General features: G+C 43.0%; 1 protein-coding gene across 4 annotated transcripts in view; it reads left to right on the top strand.

Moving 5' to 3' along the window:
* The window catches only part of SPATA13 (spermatogenesis associated 13), a 171,376-nt gene that overhangs the window by 122,631 nt on the left and 30,033 nt on the right, over nt 1-18,712 (top strand). For 2 of the 4 annotated variants that reach the window (XM_053934543.1, XM_053934542.1), the window contains exons 5-6: nt 2,175-3,971; nt 16,891-17,253. In XM_053934543.1, the coding sequence (XP_053790518.1) occupies nt 2,175-3,971; nt 16,891-17,253 (2,160 nt within the window). Of the gene's footprint in view, nt 1-2,174; nt 3,972-14,793; nt 14,875-16,890; nt 17,254-18,712 lie in introns of those variants that run through there. The other 2 variants (XM_053934545.1, XM_053934544.1) reach the window with 2 other exon arrangements.

Below are 18,712 nucleotides of genomic sequence, written 5' to 3'. Positions count from 1 at the left end.
ACAGAAAGGGAGCCTGGGAACCAAGCGTGAGTTTAGCCAATGAGCCGTGCAAACCGCACTCGTGAGCAGGGCATACGGACCTAGGGACGGAGAGGCGGGGCCGGGCACCATCGAGGAAATTTTTAAGCTCCTAAACGTGACCATCGCTGCGCGGCCGTTTGTTCCTCCGCCGGTGGGAAGGAAGGCAGGCTCCTTCCAGCGAGCGGCAGCGCCGGAGCCGCGGCGGGAGGCACCGGGGCGGGCGGAGCGGACTCTGCCGGGCGCGGGGGCGGCCGGAGCAGCCGGGGGTGCGCGGCCCGCCCCGCCCCGCCGGGCGCCGCTGCCATAGCGATGCGGGAGCGGGCAGCGGCCGGGACGCGCGGCGGCGGCAGGGAGCCCCGGCTCTCCCCAGGTAAGGGCGCTGCTCCGGGGCCGCTGTTGCAGGTTCTACGCTACGAGCTGGGTCTTTAATCTCATCCCGTTGTGTTTGTTCTCCCACCTCCCCCCCGCCCCTTCTGCCCGCTCAGGTGCAGTTTCTCCCAGAGCCGCTTTCTCTGGGAACTTCTCTGCCGAGAGCAGCGTCTTGTGCTCGTTTATCGTTTGATGTTTTCTTTCCGCGTGGAAAGTTGCGAGCGGTACCAGGGCGCAAGGGCCGGCCGAGGGTTGGGTGCCCGGCGGGCTTTTGTCCGGCCCGGGTGCCGCGGCGGCGGGGCTTGGCCCGGCTCTGCCCTGCCCAGCCCTGCTGCCCGGCCGGCTCCGCTGCGACCCTGTCAGCAGCGGGGATTAAAAGCTGCGGCGGCGGATATTCCAGGCGTCTTGCTGAAGCGCAAGCAAATCCTTTTATCCGCGGAGGAGCAGAGGCTCGCAAAACTTTCAACGTGCGCTCAGGAGCGAGCAGCCTGAAAGGCAGCGGGCACGGGCTCCGCAGCTGCCGCGTTTCACGTGGACGTGGGGAGTGGCTGTGCGGGTCCCGCCGGGCGCCCGGCGGTGTCCCCGCGATGGAACCCCCCCCCCCCGCCACCCCCAGTCGGGCTCCTGCACCTCCTGCCGCTGCGCCTCCGCCTCGGCCAAACCCCCCATCCCCGCTGCCCTCCGAGACCCTTCAGCCCTTGCGATGGGAAAGAGACAAAGAAGGGTCCAGGGCTGCCGCCTTCCCCAAAGCTCAGCTGTACACGTTCTCTCCTTGTTTCGGCTGAGGGGGAAATCCCCCCCGCCGCCCCCATGACCCCGCCGACAGTGGCAAGTTTTCGAAGATCCCACTGCCCCTTGCTGAAAGAACCGTGCCATGAGCTTTGTTTTTAAGGTGGAGCCAGCTTCAGACTGGGCATCCCGGTGGTTTTGGGGGCATTGTTTACCATGGTGGGGAAAACGCCTGACTGCCTGGCAAAGACCCCTGGCTGGGGTAGGAAACACATGGTCCATGGTCGCCTGACAGCTTTCCTAGGCCCTGGAGTGTGATCTGGTCTGCTGGATCTCCCAGTCTCAGCTGAGGAGGAGATCCTTTACCACATGTCCCAAACACTCCAGTCAGTTTCAGATTTAAGTTTTCATTTTGCTGTCACCATAGCATAGGGTGGCTTCTGGATGTACCGCTTTTAATTCTTGTTTTCTTTTGTAGGGAAAAAGACTTTGCTGTGCACTTGATGTAATTTCTTAGGATTTTATATGCCAGGGGACAGACAAGTCAGTCAAGTGTCACACAGCCTTCCAACAGAAGGAAATCTAGGAAAAAATATGCTTATTTTCCTCTTCCTTGCCTCCTGTTTAAGATGTCCCTTGATGAATGTGTTTTAGATGAAAGCCTCCCATGTGTTTTGGGGCTCAGTGCTGAGCACCTGAGGGGGAAGACTGGATTGCTGTTACTGGGAATTTCTTTCTCTTACGTGCGTATGAGGATTGTATTTACCATTGTAAGGAAGGTGCGCTAGTCATACTGAATTTATTAGCTGATTAGCATTAGAGAAACAAGTACATATTGAAATTATTCTGGTCTCTTAAATTGCTGACGAATGCAATTATACTTTGAGGGAGTGACAGATGCCTTCTCTGCACCCCTGCAACACACCTTTGTTCACCACAGAAGAACTCCTTCATTTTGTGTGTGTCTTTATTTCCTACAATGTAGCTGAAACTTCTTTTAGTTGGGGATTTTGTAAGAAAATTTTTTAATGTTGGCTTTTGTTTTCTTCATGCAGGCAGCACCGCCTGAGGAGCTCAGCTCACCCAGTAGATGTGACGGCAAGGCAGACCAAGGTGCAGCAGATGAAGGGGAGGCAGCGAGGTCAGCTGGTGGAGACAGCAGTGTTGCTTTGAGCTACCCCAGCCTCCACCTCCATGCCTACAGCATCGAGAGCATGACAACATTTCCGAATGGCTGTGGAAATGGCACCACCGTTACTTGTATAGTTATGGATGATAAAGAGACCCAAAACCAGCCTACCTGTGCTAGTCATAATGGGGGACACAGCACCAGCAGCAGTCTTGAGGAGGAATTTCAAGAGGATAAGCTCAGCCCTTCCAAAATCATGCGCTTTTTCACCACCCCTCGGAAACGGGCTAATTCCAGCTCTGACAGGCCTCGTTCTCTGGTTCTGATGGGCAACTCATCCACGTGGAATGCCTTTTCTTCTATCAGAAAGATGGGATCTTTCAAGAAGTTGAAATCTTCAGTTCAGCAAGGAACTCAAACAAGGGAATGCTCAGACATCGTAAATGAGAACAGCATAGGCAAACATGGTTCAAATGGAGCAGTGGTGCGAGTTCAGACTAACAGGTATTCCTATTCGGGACCTGTACATGATTTCCAGAATGCAGTGGATGGTTTAGCTTCTGACTGCTCTGATGTGGAGGAGAGCGATGAGTCCTTCCTGAGGAACACTCATCGCTCACGCAGCATCAGGCGGGCTTATGGTGCTGGCCGCATAAACTTGTTAGACACAGATAAAGTTCAGAGTCGTCACAACTGTGTTAGGCCAACATCACCTGTCATTGCAGAGCCAAAGATCTGTGAAATTTTGGTGAAAGACTCCGAAAACAACAGGATCATTTATTGGAGAAGCAAAAGTTCAGATAATTTGAACTTTCTGAAGAAAAGTTCATTCAAACGGAAGTCCACCTCAAACCTTGCTGATCTGAAGGTTGCAAATGAAAAACAGATGCCAGCAAGGACTGTGAGCGTTGCTTCTGCTGACTCTGACAAAAGTGGTGGAAACTCTGAGAGGCGATCCAAGCGATGGAAGAGCCCTATCAGAGCAAAGGATTTTGACCGAGTTTTGAAACTTGTCAGTAATGTTACAGATGTTGCTAGGAAGAAGGATGGCCCCAAGAATATGGCTCCTTCTTCCAGTGAGCTGTCCCAGAGAATGAGGTCAAACAGCAGGCTGCACGATGACTACTCCCGTAGAGTTTCCAGCAGCACGGATCATGACAGGAAGAGATGTGCCTCCTCGGTATCCAGTCCAGACTCTTCCTTGCCAGGAACACCTTGCCTGCAAAGCCCTGTGATTGCTCAGGATAAAAAGGCTGAAATGAATGTAGTTGTCACTGAGGATAAAAGCCTCAGGACATCATCAGATATCCCAGACTCTGATTGCTTTTCACCTACTCTGGACGACATTAGTCCATTTCCCAATGAAGTCTTTTATTCGGACTCAGATGAACCAAAAGCTACTCAGCAGTGTACAGATGAAGCTGAAAACCTTCACATTCCGGTCAGGCCAACTACTCCAAAGCCTCAAAGTCCAACTGCAGGAAAGGTCAAGTGCACTATGAATTTCCAGTATCCAAACCATCACAGCACATTGTCACTGAGCTCATCAGAGAGCGAGGAGAGAGTTGAGCTACCAGGGCTGAAGCTGGGCAGGAATCCTGTTTGCTTCCAGGACTCAGTGCATACTGTGTATTATGATGATGGAAATGAAGACAGTGGCATAAGCAGCCACTCTCAGCTGAGCCTCAATTTAGCCTCTGGTACTGAAGAGAAAAAGGAAGAGGTAAGAAAGAAAGCAAAATCCTTCAGAAATGATATACCTTCCCTATTGGGTTTTGTCTTTATTAATGCAAAACAATGCAAAATAATGGCTGCTGCAGTTTGTTATTGCTAAAATATGCTGACAGCAATTGTTTCCTTTAAATATTCTCTTTGGATGCTAATGTACAATTATTTTTTCTTTGCACATTAATATCAAAGGAGGTTTTGGCAGCAAAGATATTTGTGTACGTTTTCAAGGGCAGCTCATTGCACCCTGAAGATACACCACCTTGTCATGTGGCCTTGTCAGACTTTACCAGCCTGAGCAGGGTCTGGCTGTGTTTCCTTCACAACTGAAAGGTCTTTTTAATTTTAAAGAGTCCGTGTATTCTGAAGTAGTGTTGACTTACTGTAAAACACTTTGCCTGTGGAAACCTTGCAGAACATGGTCATATTTGTAGAGCAGTGTGGCATGAAAGACACAGAGGTTTAAACATTCAGTTGTATCCAGTGTTTTCCCTGTGCAGCGATGACCATACTGAGGGTAAACTGCTTGCTTATTCTTTTGCTTACCAACTGCAGACAGCAGTACTTCAGACGCTGGGCTGAGTGTGTTGCTAGTGTTTGGGGAAGACACGTTTGTTTTCGTTGCACCTGACTTCATACTCTCAGTGAATGGGTAGATAGATATATTGCTAAATTCACATGATAACACTGTGCCCCCACCTAAAGTATGGTGTGAGTTGGCACCAGAGAAGTTGAAATGATTTGGCAGCCTTGGTGAAGAGCTGTCAGACATACCTTGCACCTGTCTGAAGCAGTGAGGCTTAGCTCAGCTCCAGCTCACTGGGGCAAAAATTCATCTGGATCTGTATAAATATGCAAGTCATTCACAAAATAAAGCTGACATATCTTTTAAGCCACCTCAGTTTGACTAAAGTATCTTAGACCTTAGGTATGAGATAGACAAGACAGTGCTGCAGCTGCACAAGCTTCAGCCTTTCATGCTGTGAAGTTTTAATATGTCTGTGAAGCTGTCCTACTTTTTAAGGCTTGGCACAGTTTTTGCAAACTAACTGTAAATGGTTACAGAGCTTATCACTATTGTCCTTCTGCTGGAGAAAATCAATTTTGTTTACTGTTACGTTTGCAGCAATGGTAAGATTGAAAAAATAAATTCAGTGTGTATAAATGTCTGGGCTCAGAGACATTTTCTACGGCTCCTCTTCTGGAGCCGTAGAACTGCTCCAAGCATCCATATTTTCCAAAACTCTCACTTACATGCAAGGAGAAGCTTTCTGCCAGAAGAGGCGAGAGCCCTAGTGTGGATAGATGCCAGTTGTATTTCTCAGGAGTAAAATGGGAGATGGAATTAATGCTACTCAAGTACCATCTAGTGGTGAGCTGCCATCATGACCCAGAAGAAATTAAACTGGTCCTTCCCCTTAGCTCCCAACAAACCAGTACAGTTTTTACATGAATGTGGGTACATTGAGTGGATAAAAGTTACTGCTGTTTCTAGTTTTAACACCATCATCTATTATTATCTAACATGCAATTTAAGCTTTCTCTTTATATTATTACATATTTTAGGGTAATTGTGAGTGTCCTTTAGTGCTTGCTTCAGTTGTCTAAAATACACAGTGTGCACTGGTGGCAGCTCTGGGTTTGTGTAGCGTGCAGGCAGACAATATGGGATGGATCCTGGCAAAAGATGGAGGAAGTGGTGGCCAGGGAACAGGCCCCTTGGCTGTAAGCCCTCGCTCTGCTGCGAGCCCTGCCTGGAGCCCCTGTGCTTCGTAAAAACAGCTGTGGCATAGCTGCATCCAGGCAGACCTCTTTTCTGATGGAAAAAACCAAAATTTTTGGAGGTGGTAGCTGTGGGTTGGAAGCAGGAGCTGTGCAGGACAGGGTCTGCTTTTATCTTACTATACAAGGGGTATAAAGTCTGTTATTTCTTTATTCCATGCCTTTTCCATCTCATACACAACCCTAAAGCTGTGGCACTCAAAGTGACTGCAAAACAGGTAGAGTGGTATGGTTTCTTCCTACTGTTTCTTTGGAGGATTTAATTTCCTGCTTTACAGCATGCTTTCCTCAGCATGGAGCTAGCTTGGCACCCAAGATACTTATCCCAGGTTATTTTTTAATTGAAGTTTATTCAGCCTGTAGGCACTTTTATGAATCCCACATAGTCACACAATGAGGTCACTGGGGTTTGAACTTTTGACTAGAATTCATTTTTACCTTACACCTCCACATTACAGAACTGTACCTGCCCAGCAAGTTGTTCTGTGATGGATGAGTGCTTAGTTCACTCCCAACAATCATTTGAGATGTAGTGTGGAGCCATGGACATCACACATTTTCAAAATCTTGTCTGAACCTTAAACACACTGTGTTGATGGACAACTCTGCACTGTTTCCATATTTCATGGATCTGCCTTTCTATCCAGATTTCATGTATAAGCTGGTATGTATTCTAGTACAGCCACTAAAGCTTGAAGACATATTTTGGTACAAAGCTTAGAAGATCCTAACCAGTCAGGCTCAAATAAGTTTTCTTTTTAGGACTGGCTGCTGTAGCTTGAAGCAAGTGTAGTTTATTTCCTTACTCACTCATCTAGTATATTAGTCAGCAAATGAAATCTGTGGAATTTGAACCATCTCTATATTTTCCCAAATATGGAAACTAAATAGTTCTACCTTGTGTTTTCCCACCACTGTAAAGCTGATTTTACAGTATTCTTGCAAGGACATCTATTTGTTCATCAGAATTGATGTTTTGGGGTTTTTTTTTGGTGTTTGTTTTTTTTTTTCCTTACGTGATTAACTCTTGAGATCCTGTCACTTCACTTTGTTGGTTTCACCAAAATGCAAGATTTGGACTGGAGCAGGGGACATTTCTTGGTTTTTGGTCCTGACAGACGTTGCTTCCCAGGGAAGAGCTAATTAAGTGCAGCCTGGATCTGTGCCTCAGCACTTCTGAAGCTACAGAGGGTGTGAGTCACCAAAGCTCACCTGTGACATCCCATGCTTTGCCACTGTCTGCTTCATGCTACTGTCATTTATATTCAATATGTTGATTTTAAATAGCATGAAGAGATGATTAAGTACAAGCTTGTACTTGTTTGGCATGTTTCACATATTCTTTGCTTTCATGAAGGAAGTGCCCCATGTCACTGGAATAATAAAAACTTAGTCTGTTTCGGATTGGCATGTGTCAGCCACTAAGGCTGCCTGAACAAAACACTGTTCTGAATTTGTTACAAAAAAGTAAAAATCGAGTTACTTGACATTTCACCTAGTCTTTCACAAACTTTTAGATCATCTGGTATTTAGGTTGCCTTGCTGGCATCTGGCTTCACAGTACACAAGACTTTTTATTACTTGAGTGCCTTATCTGCATGACCATAAGTGCATGATAAATTACAGTGAAGAGGTAACTCTGCTGTAATTATGGTTGAGTCACAGTTTATTTGCAGACAATATTTTAAATGTTCTAAGACCTGTCTGTCAGCTCATTTATGTTCATGCCATACAAAAGTCACTGGTCCCAGCTAGTCCACATCATAAAGTGCCCAGTGCTCAGCTGTTGGCTGAGTTGAGCTGGTTTGTCCTGGGGAGGTCTCTGGGCTCTGAATATTGAGCACACAGGGCTTAACTTTGAGGACAGCTTATAAAGATGAAGAGGAAGAAGACCCTTGGGGGTGGGATACAGAGGACTCAGATATGTCCTCACTGTTTGTCCTCACTATTTCTAGCTTCAAAAAGTGTCCTTACAGTGAAGGACCAAAGGGTGGTAGCTGAATGAGGTAGTGTTCAGTCTCTACAAGAAGCAAGCAGCAGCCAGGATCTGAGGGTGATCATCCTGTAGTACCTGCCTTGAGTTCCTGAGTGCTGTAGGGCTGGGCATGAACACGCCTGCTGGGGGCTAGCTGTTTTCAGCTCTCTGAACTCTTCCTTTTGGATTTATTCACCTCTGGTTCATCCACATGTAATTTAGAGTGTAGCTTAATCAGCCTAACATGTATAACTGTAAATATGATAAACTGTGAAGGATAATTAGGTGAACTAGTGGGGGGAATTTCTTAAACTGGGTTTACTCCTAAGGGGCTTGTGATTTGGAGTGAGGACTCACCACTCCAGTGGCACTCTGGTCTTGCTGACTACAGGGCCTGGGGACAGAGCAGCAGAACCCTGACACAGGCTCTGAACAGCATCTTACAGAAAACTGAAGTTTCAGTCAGACCAAACAACACTGGATTTGCTCTAAACTCTGAGCTGCTCTGCACAAGTCAGGATGAATTCACACAATGTCCCCACAGTCACTCAGTGAATGACTTCCAGATGCATTTGCCCAGAGCTAGACAAGAAACCGCTGCTCATTGCTAAAAACCTAGATTGCAGAATCCATTGCTGCAATAAGGCAGCAGGGAGCCCTCAAATGACAGGAATATCTTCCTATCACCGTAAAAACTTTTTTCAACTCTCAGCAGCAGAGCTGTCATCTATTAGGTGCAGCCCACAATTATTTGTTGCTGTATCTGCTACTAGGAAGAAGAAAAACAAGGCAGTTGTGACAGTATCTGAATTCTGGATTGGGTTGAATTTTAGGCCAAGTAACTCTGCAGTTCTTAATAAAATTGGCCATTCCTGAAAACTGTAGGATAATATAGAAGTTGCTGTCATCCCTTCAGAAAGTTTTGGGTGATGACAGGGAGAGCTCAGATGGACGCCATTGCAGTTAGCCTGGGGCAAGCTGCACCCTTTCTGTATTGCATTTGTGCACCTCTGCCTTTCCAGAGCATCTCATATTTGCCTCTGCTGTAGCTGTCCAGTGGCACGTCAGTAATACCCAGGTGTTGCTCACCCTGGGATCAGGAGTAATAAACAGTACCCCAGAAAGAGGAACAGCACCTCTGGCCATGTGATTTGGTTTCTTAAATCCAGTGCAGTGTTGAGTTTGTGGCACTGAGAATCCATCTCAATGCTAGGTGGTTGAGATATACAAAGTGAGCAGAGGCAGCTGCAGAGTTTCCCCTGAGCCACCTGCATTTTCCCTTTCTGACATGTGGAGGCTGCCGTGTTGCTTGTGGTGCCAGGATGCTGTGGCAGGCTTGGGAGACCAGCCGAGTGCTGGGGGAAAGCAAGCCCAGCAGCCTTGCCCCCACTCCATTCTCTACGAAGTAATAGTTGGTCAAGGCAGCTCCACCCCTCGCAGGCTGGGGTTTGTGGCTGCTGCTGGGACTTGCTGAGGGCAGGGCTTGGGCTTGGGCAGGAGCGAGGCGGCTTTGCTCTGGAAGGGTGGAGAGAGTGAGGAACCAGATGACCTCATTTTGGAGACTGTGAAGCGAGGCAGAGGCTTATGGCTTTTTATGTTTTGCTTTGTTAACATGAAGTTCCACTTCCAACCTGTGGTTATCATCTGGCTTTTGAGATTTGCCAGTGGGTATTACAAAGATAGCCTGAAAGAAGAAAAAAAGGTCCCTCATTTTGCCAAATAAAGGATTTTTTTTTTTTCCTAGACCTGTTACTTGTTCTGGGGCATTCTGAGTCAATTCAGAAAATACTTAGGGATTTATTTAGGATTTATTAATATCTATACATCTAAAAGAAGCAGACAATATGACTACCCTTTTACTATACACTACACGCTTGCAGTTCCAGGTCAGATACTGAAGGAAAGAAGGGACAGTATAAGAGCATTATCCAGCCATCCCCAAATATCGAGTCACCAGAAAACTAGAGGAAAGAGTTTTCTGGTTTTAGCACATTTTCATTTTTATATATGTGATAAGATTATTTCTGCACAGGAAATACATTTCCCTGCAAACTCCTCCCCTCTGCCATTCGGAAATATGTTAGCTGATTTGGATTTGGAAATGAATTAGAGGAGAGGATGAAGGAAGTCCTTGAGGCTGAGGAACAGATTGGAGAATCATGAGATCCGCTTGTCATTTCCAGTCCTGCCCCATGCTTCTACATGACTTAAGTGCTTTGTATCTATTCCTTATCTGTGAAATGTGGATATTACCAAGTGAACTCGGTAATCTTGGTGAGACATATTGCTGAGAGGGAAAGCTTTATGCTTTATCGTTGTTGTGATAAGCAGGCTTTCAAGGATCAGGTTAAATGAAGCAAACCTGCATTAAAAGGCCTTAGAAAATAGATTTTCTAAAATAAATATTTTTTTTTCCTAATAAATTTTCTTTGTATCTGTATAGCCTGATCTCTTAATGTGGTTTTATATGTGTATTTGTTAGAACACCACAATTGCTGTGGTGTCCACAGATCCCAAGTGGAAAATTGTATAAATTTTTTTCCTCATTTTTAAAACTGCTAAAATTAGTGTTTCACCACAGCAGTTTGTGTTGCTAATGGGGGTTGCTTTTGCTATGTCACAGGCACAGTAATATATTTTTTTCTTTACTAAAATGCATAGTATTTCCTGCATCTATTCTGTGAGCTTATACTGGTGTAGTGCAGTGGTATTCCTTTAGGGAGTTCCCCTCAGAAGCAGCGCTTTGCAAATTTTTCAAATGTGGCTCCACACAATTTTTTTTGGGGGGTGGAAGGAGAAAAGAAAAGGGTGGCTATCCTCAAAGCTGCTAAAACTTATGTAAATGTTGGCCATGGTTGTATTGCATTGATTGCTTCTTCTTTGCTTGTGTATATAAGTGTAATTTAAGCAGGTTTTTTTTGCAGTTGTTTCAAAGATTGTATTTTGCTGTCTTGCAGACCACTGGTCGAATTGCCCTTGGTATTCTAGGGATAAATAATGCATTTATGTGGGGTCTTCTCAAAGGCTAATTAAAAAGAAAAGACGTTAGAGGCAGAGGGATGTAAAGGAAAAGAATATAGTGCAATTTGCATTTAACTACAAAAGAATAGATGGAAGTTTTCTTGAATTGGACTGGTTTAATAATTCCTGTTGTTTGTGATTGAAGATGCAATTACTGAAATTGTGCTTTCTTCTGCAGAAAAAGCAATCATTTCCATGGTAGCTATTGCTGTGGTATCACTGTTGGAAATTGTCACTGTTGGATCAATAGGGGATCACTGGGCTCTCTTAACATTTCAGAATCTTTTTATAAAATCTAGAAAGAAAGCAATAAATAAATTTTCTCTGGGAAGCTTTATTTATGCAGAGTTTCATAATCTCTGTATCTGTTGCAACAGTTTGCGAAAAACCAAAGTATTGACTTATGTCCATGAAACAAACATAAAACAAGCTTTTAACCTCATTTAGTATTAGTGATAAATGAACTTCAACTAATGCTCTCCCAACTGCTATTTATCAACAAGAAAAAGTGCAGTGGTTGCTTTTTATCATGTACCTAGGTGGAGACATGTCCAGACTTTTACACTGTTAGGTCAAGGTGGTAAAATAATTTATAGCTACTAGGTCACAGTCCCTTGGCCCTTTTTATGTTTCGTGGCTTGTATAAACTGAAAAGCCACTTCTAATATTACTGTTGAGTTCCTAAGATTTGGTAGTTACTGTCTTATACAGAAATAATAGCTGTTTAATTGTCACCAATTATAATATGTTATATAGCTGTCATAGCTACTGTAAGAAATTTGTACATTTTTATATACACCCCTAAATATATGCAGAAATGTATATTCTTGATCAAAATACAAAGATACTTACATGACCTAACACAAGTATTCTGATAGTCTCAAGCCTTGTCATTTACAGAAGAACATGACTGATTACCCATCAAAAGTTTTCGCTGAGAAGATGTAGTGATAGTGTTCTGAAACTTCTCAACCTACTCAGGTTTTCCTTGTAATTTATTCTCAGTCACACTTTTCAATAATTTGCATTTGGAAATTAATGTACATTTTTGTAAAGACATTATTAGATTTTGATTATCTGTTTTCTCTGGGTTAGAAAAAGGCAGTACTAGTTTGCAAAATTACATTTCAGCCAGGCAGCTCAAACATACAGAGATAATAGAACAAGAAGTATTGCAACTTATTGTGTAGCTAAGGAAAGCAAAAAACCCTCCTCCTGAAAAAAAAAAAAAAAAAAAAAGTAGCAGAAGTGTAGTCAAGATGCTCTTTTGCTCTTTTCCCTGGGGAAGAGGAATGCTGGGGGTCTTTGTCCAAGAGGCACCTACTTGTGACTTTACAGCAGATTATCAGGTAGAGAAAACCTTTCAGGAGGGAAGTGTCCCTTTATACCTTTGTACTTGTCTGTATGTGCATGTTATGAACCTTATTGCATTCTGAACTAAAAGATAAAAATTCTAAAATCCAGATAGGTAACAGTAGGGGTTGAAGTGCAGATTAGTGGTCGGGGAGCCTCAGCAATGTACACAGTCATCAAGAGCTTTTGAAGTGGGGATTTTAATTAGGAAGTTTATTGGCTAAACACATTGACAAAAAGAAACCACTCAGCTTGTTTCTCCTTTGCTTTCTTGGTGTCAGCCCTCAAAAGTGTCCCAACAGCAGGAAGCTGACTAGCAGCAGGATCTGTTTGGTCAGACTTGTAGTTTGGGCTTTCTCTACAGCAGAGAATGGGGTCAGGTACAGAGGATGAAGGGTTATTCATGATTGGTGTAACTGCACCAGCAAAAGTCCTGCCATGCAATTTCAGGTACTGGCAATTTCTTTGTCATATCACTGATAAAAGTTGCATCCACATAAGCAACACTTTATCAGTACTGTGCAATTCAGATCTTGTGCTCCTTGGGGAGCACTTCCTCTGAAATCAGTTCTGATTGCTGAATTTATCAAAAGTACACAGTGGTCTGAGTAATAGTTGGAGAACCGGGCTCTAAAGACTAAGCTAAGATTTCAGTGATTAAACACTTAATGCTGATGTTGCTTACCTTGGTTATTAATGAATACAGAGAACGCCAATAGCAGTCATGTGCCAGTAAATGGAACAGGGTTGTACCTGTGCCAAGTTGAGCTGAGTGAGATCATGATAGAGTCCTTGAAGTTCCTGTACCTGGATTGGGAAATTAGTCTGGGCCCAGGCATGGGAGGGGTTTGGTCTGGCTGGGCATAGACTCTGTGGTGTCTTTGTTTATCTGGGAGCAGCCTGGGAGAGCTCCCACTGTAGCCTGTTGGGTGTGGTCAGGGGGCACAGCATAAACAGCACACCTGAATGTGGCACCTGGAGTTGAGCCCAACTAAAAATAGCCGTCAAGTGAAGTGAGGGGCAGCTATCAAGGACAGCTGCACACATCTGGAAAACACCCCGTGGTGAAACTGCACATTTCTGGAGCAGGAGGTGGGGACCAAGCAGGGTTGTTCACAGCACTGGGGAACATGGTTGTAGTTCCATCTAAACCTACCTGCAATCCAGCAATCCAGCTTGACACCTGGTTCCTGCCTGTAGTGCTGCCTGGCTGGTCGCTCAGTAGGCTTGGCTGATGCTCTTGTTTAGGGGCTCAACTTGATTCCTGGAACATAAAAGACCCTGCACTGCTGGAGATGTCCTGACAGGCTTCCCTTTGTCCCCAGGGGCTGTTTCTGGATGGCCCAAGCCTCTCATAGGTCCTGTGTCATATTTGCATGATGCATGGCATGTGGAGATATCTTAGATTCCTTTGGACATTTGAAATGGCCCTGGGTGCTTATGTTCAGGCAACAAAATTTCATCCTAGATTTCTCCTGGCTATGATGACAGCTGTATTACCTAGTTAATGTACAGATAGTTCCATTGCAGAATTGAAATTTAAATGCTGGAATCTGCAGCTAAGAGTGACATATTAAAAGGGAACAATAGCAAATATAACTGTAACCTGGATTGAAGTAAATGTTCATTTTAAATGGTTATATTTGTAGATACACTGCTGTCAGGAATAAGGAAAGCAGTTGAAATACAATGATTTATCTAGTTGTAGGAATATCATTATCCAGATACAATGAATTCATTTGCTTCAGCGCAAATCAGCAGAGCTGTTTTCATTTGCAGTCTCAGAAGAAACCTAACTGAGGATACAGCCTAAAAGGCAAGATTAATAATATTGGATGCTGGTATTGGTGATCCTGTGCTGTTGCTAGACTAGCAGCTATGAATTTCAGAAAATCCAATGTGGATTAATCTTAGACTTTAACTTCTCAGAAATCTCAAAATACCTTGAAAATTTTGACCAGCACTTAAATGCATGAGCCAGTGCAAGAGATTTTGATTTTCATCCTGTGTAAAGTGCCGTGTAGATCTCTAGACATCTGTAGATATTCTCAGTAATAATTGCACAACATCAACCTGCTTTCACTTACAAAAGATTCATTAGGAGAAGGTAATTTGAGGTCAGCAGTGGTGCACCAGTATAAAGCCAGTCACAGGTAGAGTACAATTGTTTCCTCAGAATTTTTTCCTTGATGTCAAGAATCACACTTATGCTTAAGTGACTGCAGTACTGGAGCCTATGAGTTGTGTACTGGATATTTTTATTCCTGCTAGTAAGTGGTCACTTGATCAGGTCCTGCTTGGGCAGGCCACTTAGAGGAATGTGAGATTATCAGTCTGGTTTCCCCTGTTTTTTGCAGTGACAGGATTATATTTTCTCTTTTAGTATTAATTCAGTGCAGTTTATAGATCTAAGTCTAAAAACGCATATCCTTCAGCATTGTTTGTTGGACAGCAGAGATTAATGTGATTGTCATTTGGATCACTACTGAAGGTGGAGTCCTGCAGAATGCAAGCAGTCCTCTGCAAATATTATTGCTCAAGATAAGGGTGTAAGCAGCAGATTATGAGATGACGTGTGACGTGTCCTTCCCTCAGTCTAAAAGTACAGGATCATGGTATGAACTTTGCCTGACTGGTTATGCAGAGAGTGTGCTCCTATTTGTAGCTCTTATGAGACTTTACAAAACAAAAACATAAAATGACTCTCATGAGCTCCTTTCTCAGTCACTGCATATGTGGAGACCCTTTACCTGTGTCTGATTCTGAGGTAAGAATATTATTTAACTTGTGACTTTGCTGCTCAGACTTGGAGGGGCTATGCTTAAGGGACAGGTTTGCTGAAGCTCTGTTAATGCACCAGCCAGGCAGTGACTTTCTGCTTAATTAAATGTACTGTTAAAACTGGTCCTGAACACAGATCTGTAGAGAACCTGAAGTTCTTGCTTGCATCACAGGTGTAATGTATAGAAACCAATTTTTTTTTTTAAGTGCTCTATTTAGAATAAATTTCATGCTGTAAGTGAAATAATTGAATGTAGAGCAATGTGTGATGTCAATGTTTTTTCATAATTGCAGTAATCATGTTAAAATATTGACTGTTTAGTAACTTTGCTTACTGACTGAAGTGCTTTCATACCATGGAATTAATCTTTCTTTCAAACAAAAACCAGCATCTGCCCACTGTATCATGAGGCTTAAAAAAGACTCATTGATTTGTAGTGGCCTGGCTGAAAATAACAGGTGGGCAAGAAGGTTGACAGAAGATAAATCCTCTGTCACAGACATCATTGCAAAAGGCTGCTTCTGGGCTGCATGTTTGCTTTGGTTATGCAATATCTCGAATGCCTTCATCTGGTCTGGAACAGATGAACAAAATATAGTTAGAGAGAGACAAAATGATGCTTTTCTTTTTTGGACTACTTACTAGCTTTCTCTCTTTTTTTAATATTTTTATGAAGGAACTGGGAAAAGCCAAGAAACACCAAGAAATCAGAAATTTCAGGGAAAAGTGAACATAAACTTTTGTGTGCAGATTTTTTTCTGAAAAATTGCAAGGGTTTTGCTAGAAAAAATTACAACAGTATTACTTCAAATGCATTGAAATGCTTAAAAATGTTCCCTCTACCAAGTATTTCAGTTGAGATTCTTTTATTTCCAAACTTGTAATGCCACTACAGTTGTAGTACTTGAAGGCATTAACCTCTGTGAGCCAGGTGTGCTGTTAAATAGGAAAAACATACTCATTTTCCAAGCTTCCTATCTAAGCCCATCATGTTTTTCTGTGCGCTATAATATATCTCTGATATAATCTGCATGACTTGAACCTCCCAGAGCATATGGGAAGTGAGCTTCTCCCTTTCAAACTGGATGAGCTCGCTCACCAAATCACTCCTGGCTGCAGAATCTCTAGATCTGACCAAGTGGCATTGTGGGAGTGAGTGGTAGGAGGAAATGTGACTGCCCAGTCTGGTATCAGCTTACAGTTACATGGATCTGCAAGCGGTCAAAATGCAGCCTTGCTGTTTGTTTTCATCACTGAACAGAGGTGAAACAGAGAAATATCATAGAATGGGTTGGCTTGGAAGAGACCTTAATGATCATCTAGTTCACCTACCATGAACAGGGACATTTTCACTAGACCAGGTTGCCCAGAGCCCCATCCAGCCTGGCATTGGACAATACCAGGGTTGAAGCATGCACAGCTTCCCTGGGCAATCTGTTCTGGTGCCTCACCACCCTCATGGTCAAGAATGTCTTAATAATATGTAATCTAAATCCACCTTCTTTCAGTTTAAAATTGTTGTCCATTGTCCTGTTGCTACAAGCCTTGGTAAAAAGTCCAAAAACACAGTTGAGTTATTTTTACTGGTGTTACCTGTAATATCCAATTTGTGCATAGAAGAAAGTCCTGTGAGCACAGAGCTATCTTTCTGAGATACTATTCCATGAGTTCAGTGTTTGTGATAGGATCTATCTGTACTGCTGAGGTAATAGGTGAGTTTTTAGTGTTACTAGTCTGGTTGGCCAAAGAGGTACTGATTGTTGGGTCTTTACCTTACTCACTACAAGCATCATGATGTTTCTGCTTTGCAAAGTTATCTCTTCCTGAAATGATATCTCTCGAGGAATTGAAGAAGTTATCTCTTCCTCATTTGCATTTGTTGTATTTATGGTAACTCCTTGTGTTTTAGACATGTTAAGTTGATCTGCCATATGACAAACTTAGAAATCATTAACTGTCAGAAAATTCTGTGGCTTATTTGACTTGTTCACATTTAAAAAGGTTGTTTCTGATGACCACTGGAAGAAGTCCACATCCCAGGATGAAGAAAAGGCAGACTCACAAAAGGTCACACCCAGGAAATGGGGCTCTGGAAAAAGATCCCGGCCCAGACCTCTCTCAGACTATGGCCAAATGTCGATCCGAAGTTTCTCTATACCAGAAGATGCAGTTGCAGTGGAGTCTCAGGAGATAGACTGCACAGATGGAGAAAATCAGCCAGGACTGGCATCCGTTGGGTCTGTGAGCCAAAGCAGTACTGTAGGCTACCACAGAGGGAGAAAAAGAAGACCCATCTCCGTAATAGGTGGGGTCAATTTCTATGGAGACGATCAAGTAGAAGAGAGAGAAAATCTGCTGACACAAGTAAGATAAACAGATGTGCTCTGCAAACTGCAAAAGACCCTTTCACTTCCTTGTCTCTATCTTCAGCCTAGAAAATAGAGTGGATGCTTCCTTCTCTTCCTTCCCTTTTGTCAAGCTGACATCGTGTACTTAGAATACTGCTTTCTTGGTCACTAATTACTTTGTCTTCTTGCTAAAAATACAGCATGGAACAAACCTGATACTGACTTTGGGATAATCTTTTCTGTATTGTAAATTAATCTGATTTCTTTCTTGGCATGGTCATTATGTCTTATGTTGGTCTATAAGGGCTTATTTGTGTGTAAGACAGATCTGTGTTTAGTCTCCTTACAGAGGGCCTGAGGAACAGAATAGTACAACCAAACAGAATGATAGCACATTATTTACTGGGCATTTCAAATTATCCAAAAGCAAGCCTGTTCAAAAACTGTGGCTTTAAAAGTGATGTTCAAAATCTTGGTTTTGGCATAGCAAAGATACTTAAAACTAATTAAGACAGTGCTTGAGAAAGTTGGTAATAAATTGATAAATTAATGAAATTAAGAATTTAAGAAAACTGACATATGAATATGTCTGTCCATGTACTACTAAATTGATCAGATGAAACAAAGGAAACCTATAAGTAAGCAGTGTGTACTTGAGTAGTACCTATATTTGCCATCTCTGTTGGCTTAAGTAAAAGAGTGAGAAATTTAAAACTTCTGAAAGATAAAAATTGCTCCTTTCTCCCTGGAGGTAGTGCTGAACAAGTGCTGAACAAGTACAATGTGTAGAGGAACTTACTGTTGTGTTGGTGGTTGTGGTCCCATCTTGCATTTGGTTGCAGAGCTTCAGGCTCACAGGCTTTTGTAAGACTGCACTCATCAGGTATTTTCTACTTTCTCTGCAAGCTGGAGGACTTCTGCCTAAAGCAATTGTCAAGCTGATAAAGCAACAGAAAAAAAGAATTAATATTCACATCCTCAAAAAATTTGATTCTGGTGGTTATTAATGAAATTTGAGTCCTGTTAGTCTTTCTCAAGCCACTTCATCTGCTGGGAAGTTTAGTGATAGTAAAGTGCTGAAACAATGGCAGGATTTTCAGTTTCCTGTGAAAAACATTTTGTAATATGAACACTGTTATTGTGTATGACATACTTCCTTTTTATAAGTCCCTGATGAAAAAAATGCATCTTGATGCAAAACCCCAGCTGAAGCCAATGAACCTTTTACCTAGGCAAAGGCCTTTGTTTCAAATCATATGTAACTAAGATTATTTTAAAATTAATTCTATCTCTTAACTTGGAAGGAAAAAAAAAAGAAGAAAATCATTGTTACAAATTCTAGGCCATCTTACTCAAGAATAGTAGATGGATTTTAAAGAATAGTAAGTACTGGCAACTTGCTGTACTGTGTAAGGGATTAAACACTCTCCATGCCCTTCATTTAGTGCTAAAATAAAATTGATCTCTTTTCAAAC

This window comes from Vidua chalybeata, chromosome 2 (assembly GCF_026979565.1).
Source record: "Vidua chalybeata isolate OUT-0048 chromosome 2, bVidCha1 merged haplotype, whole genome shotgun sequence".
In the NCBI taxonomy this organism is placed as follows: Eukaryota; Metazoa; Chordata; class Aves; order Passeriformes; family Viduidae; genus Vidua; species Vidua chalybeata.
Note: the sequence above shows the minus strand (reverse complement) of the source record. Positions and strands in the feature narration are given on the sequence as shown.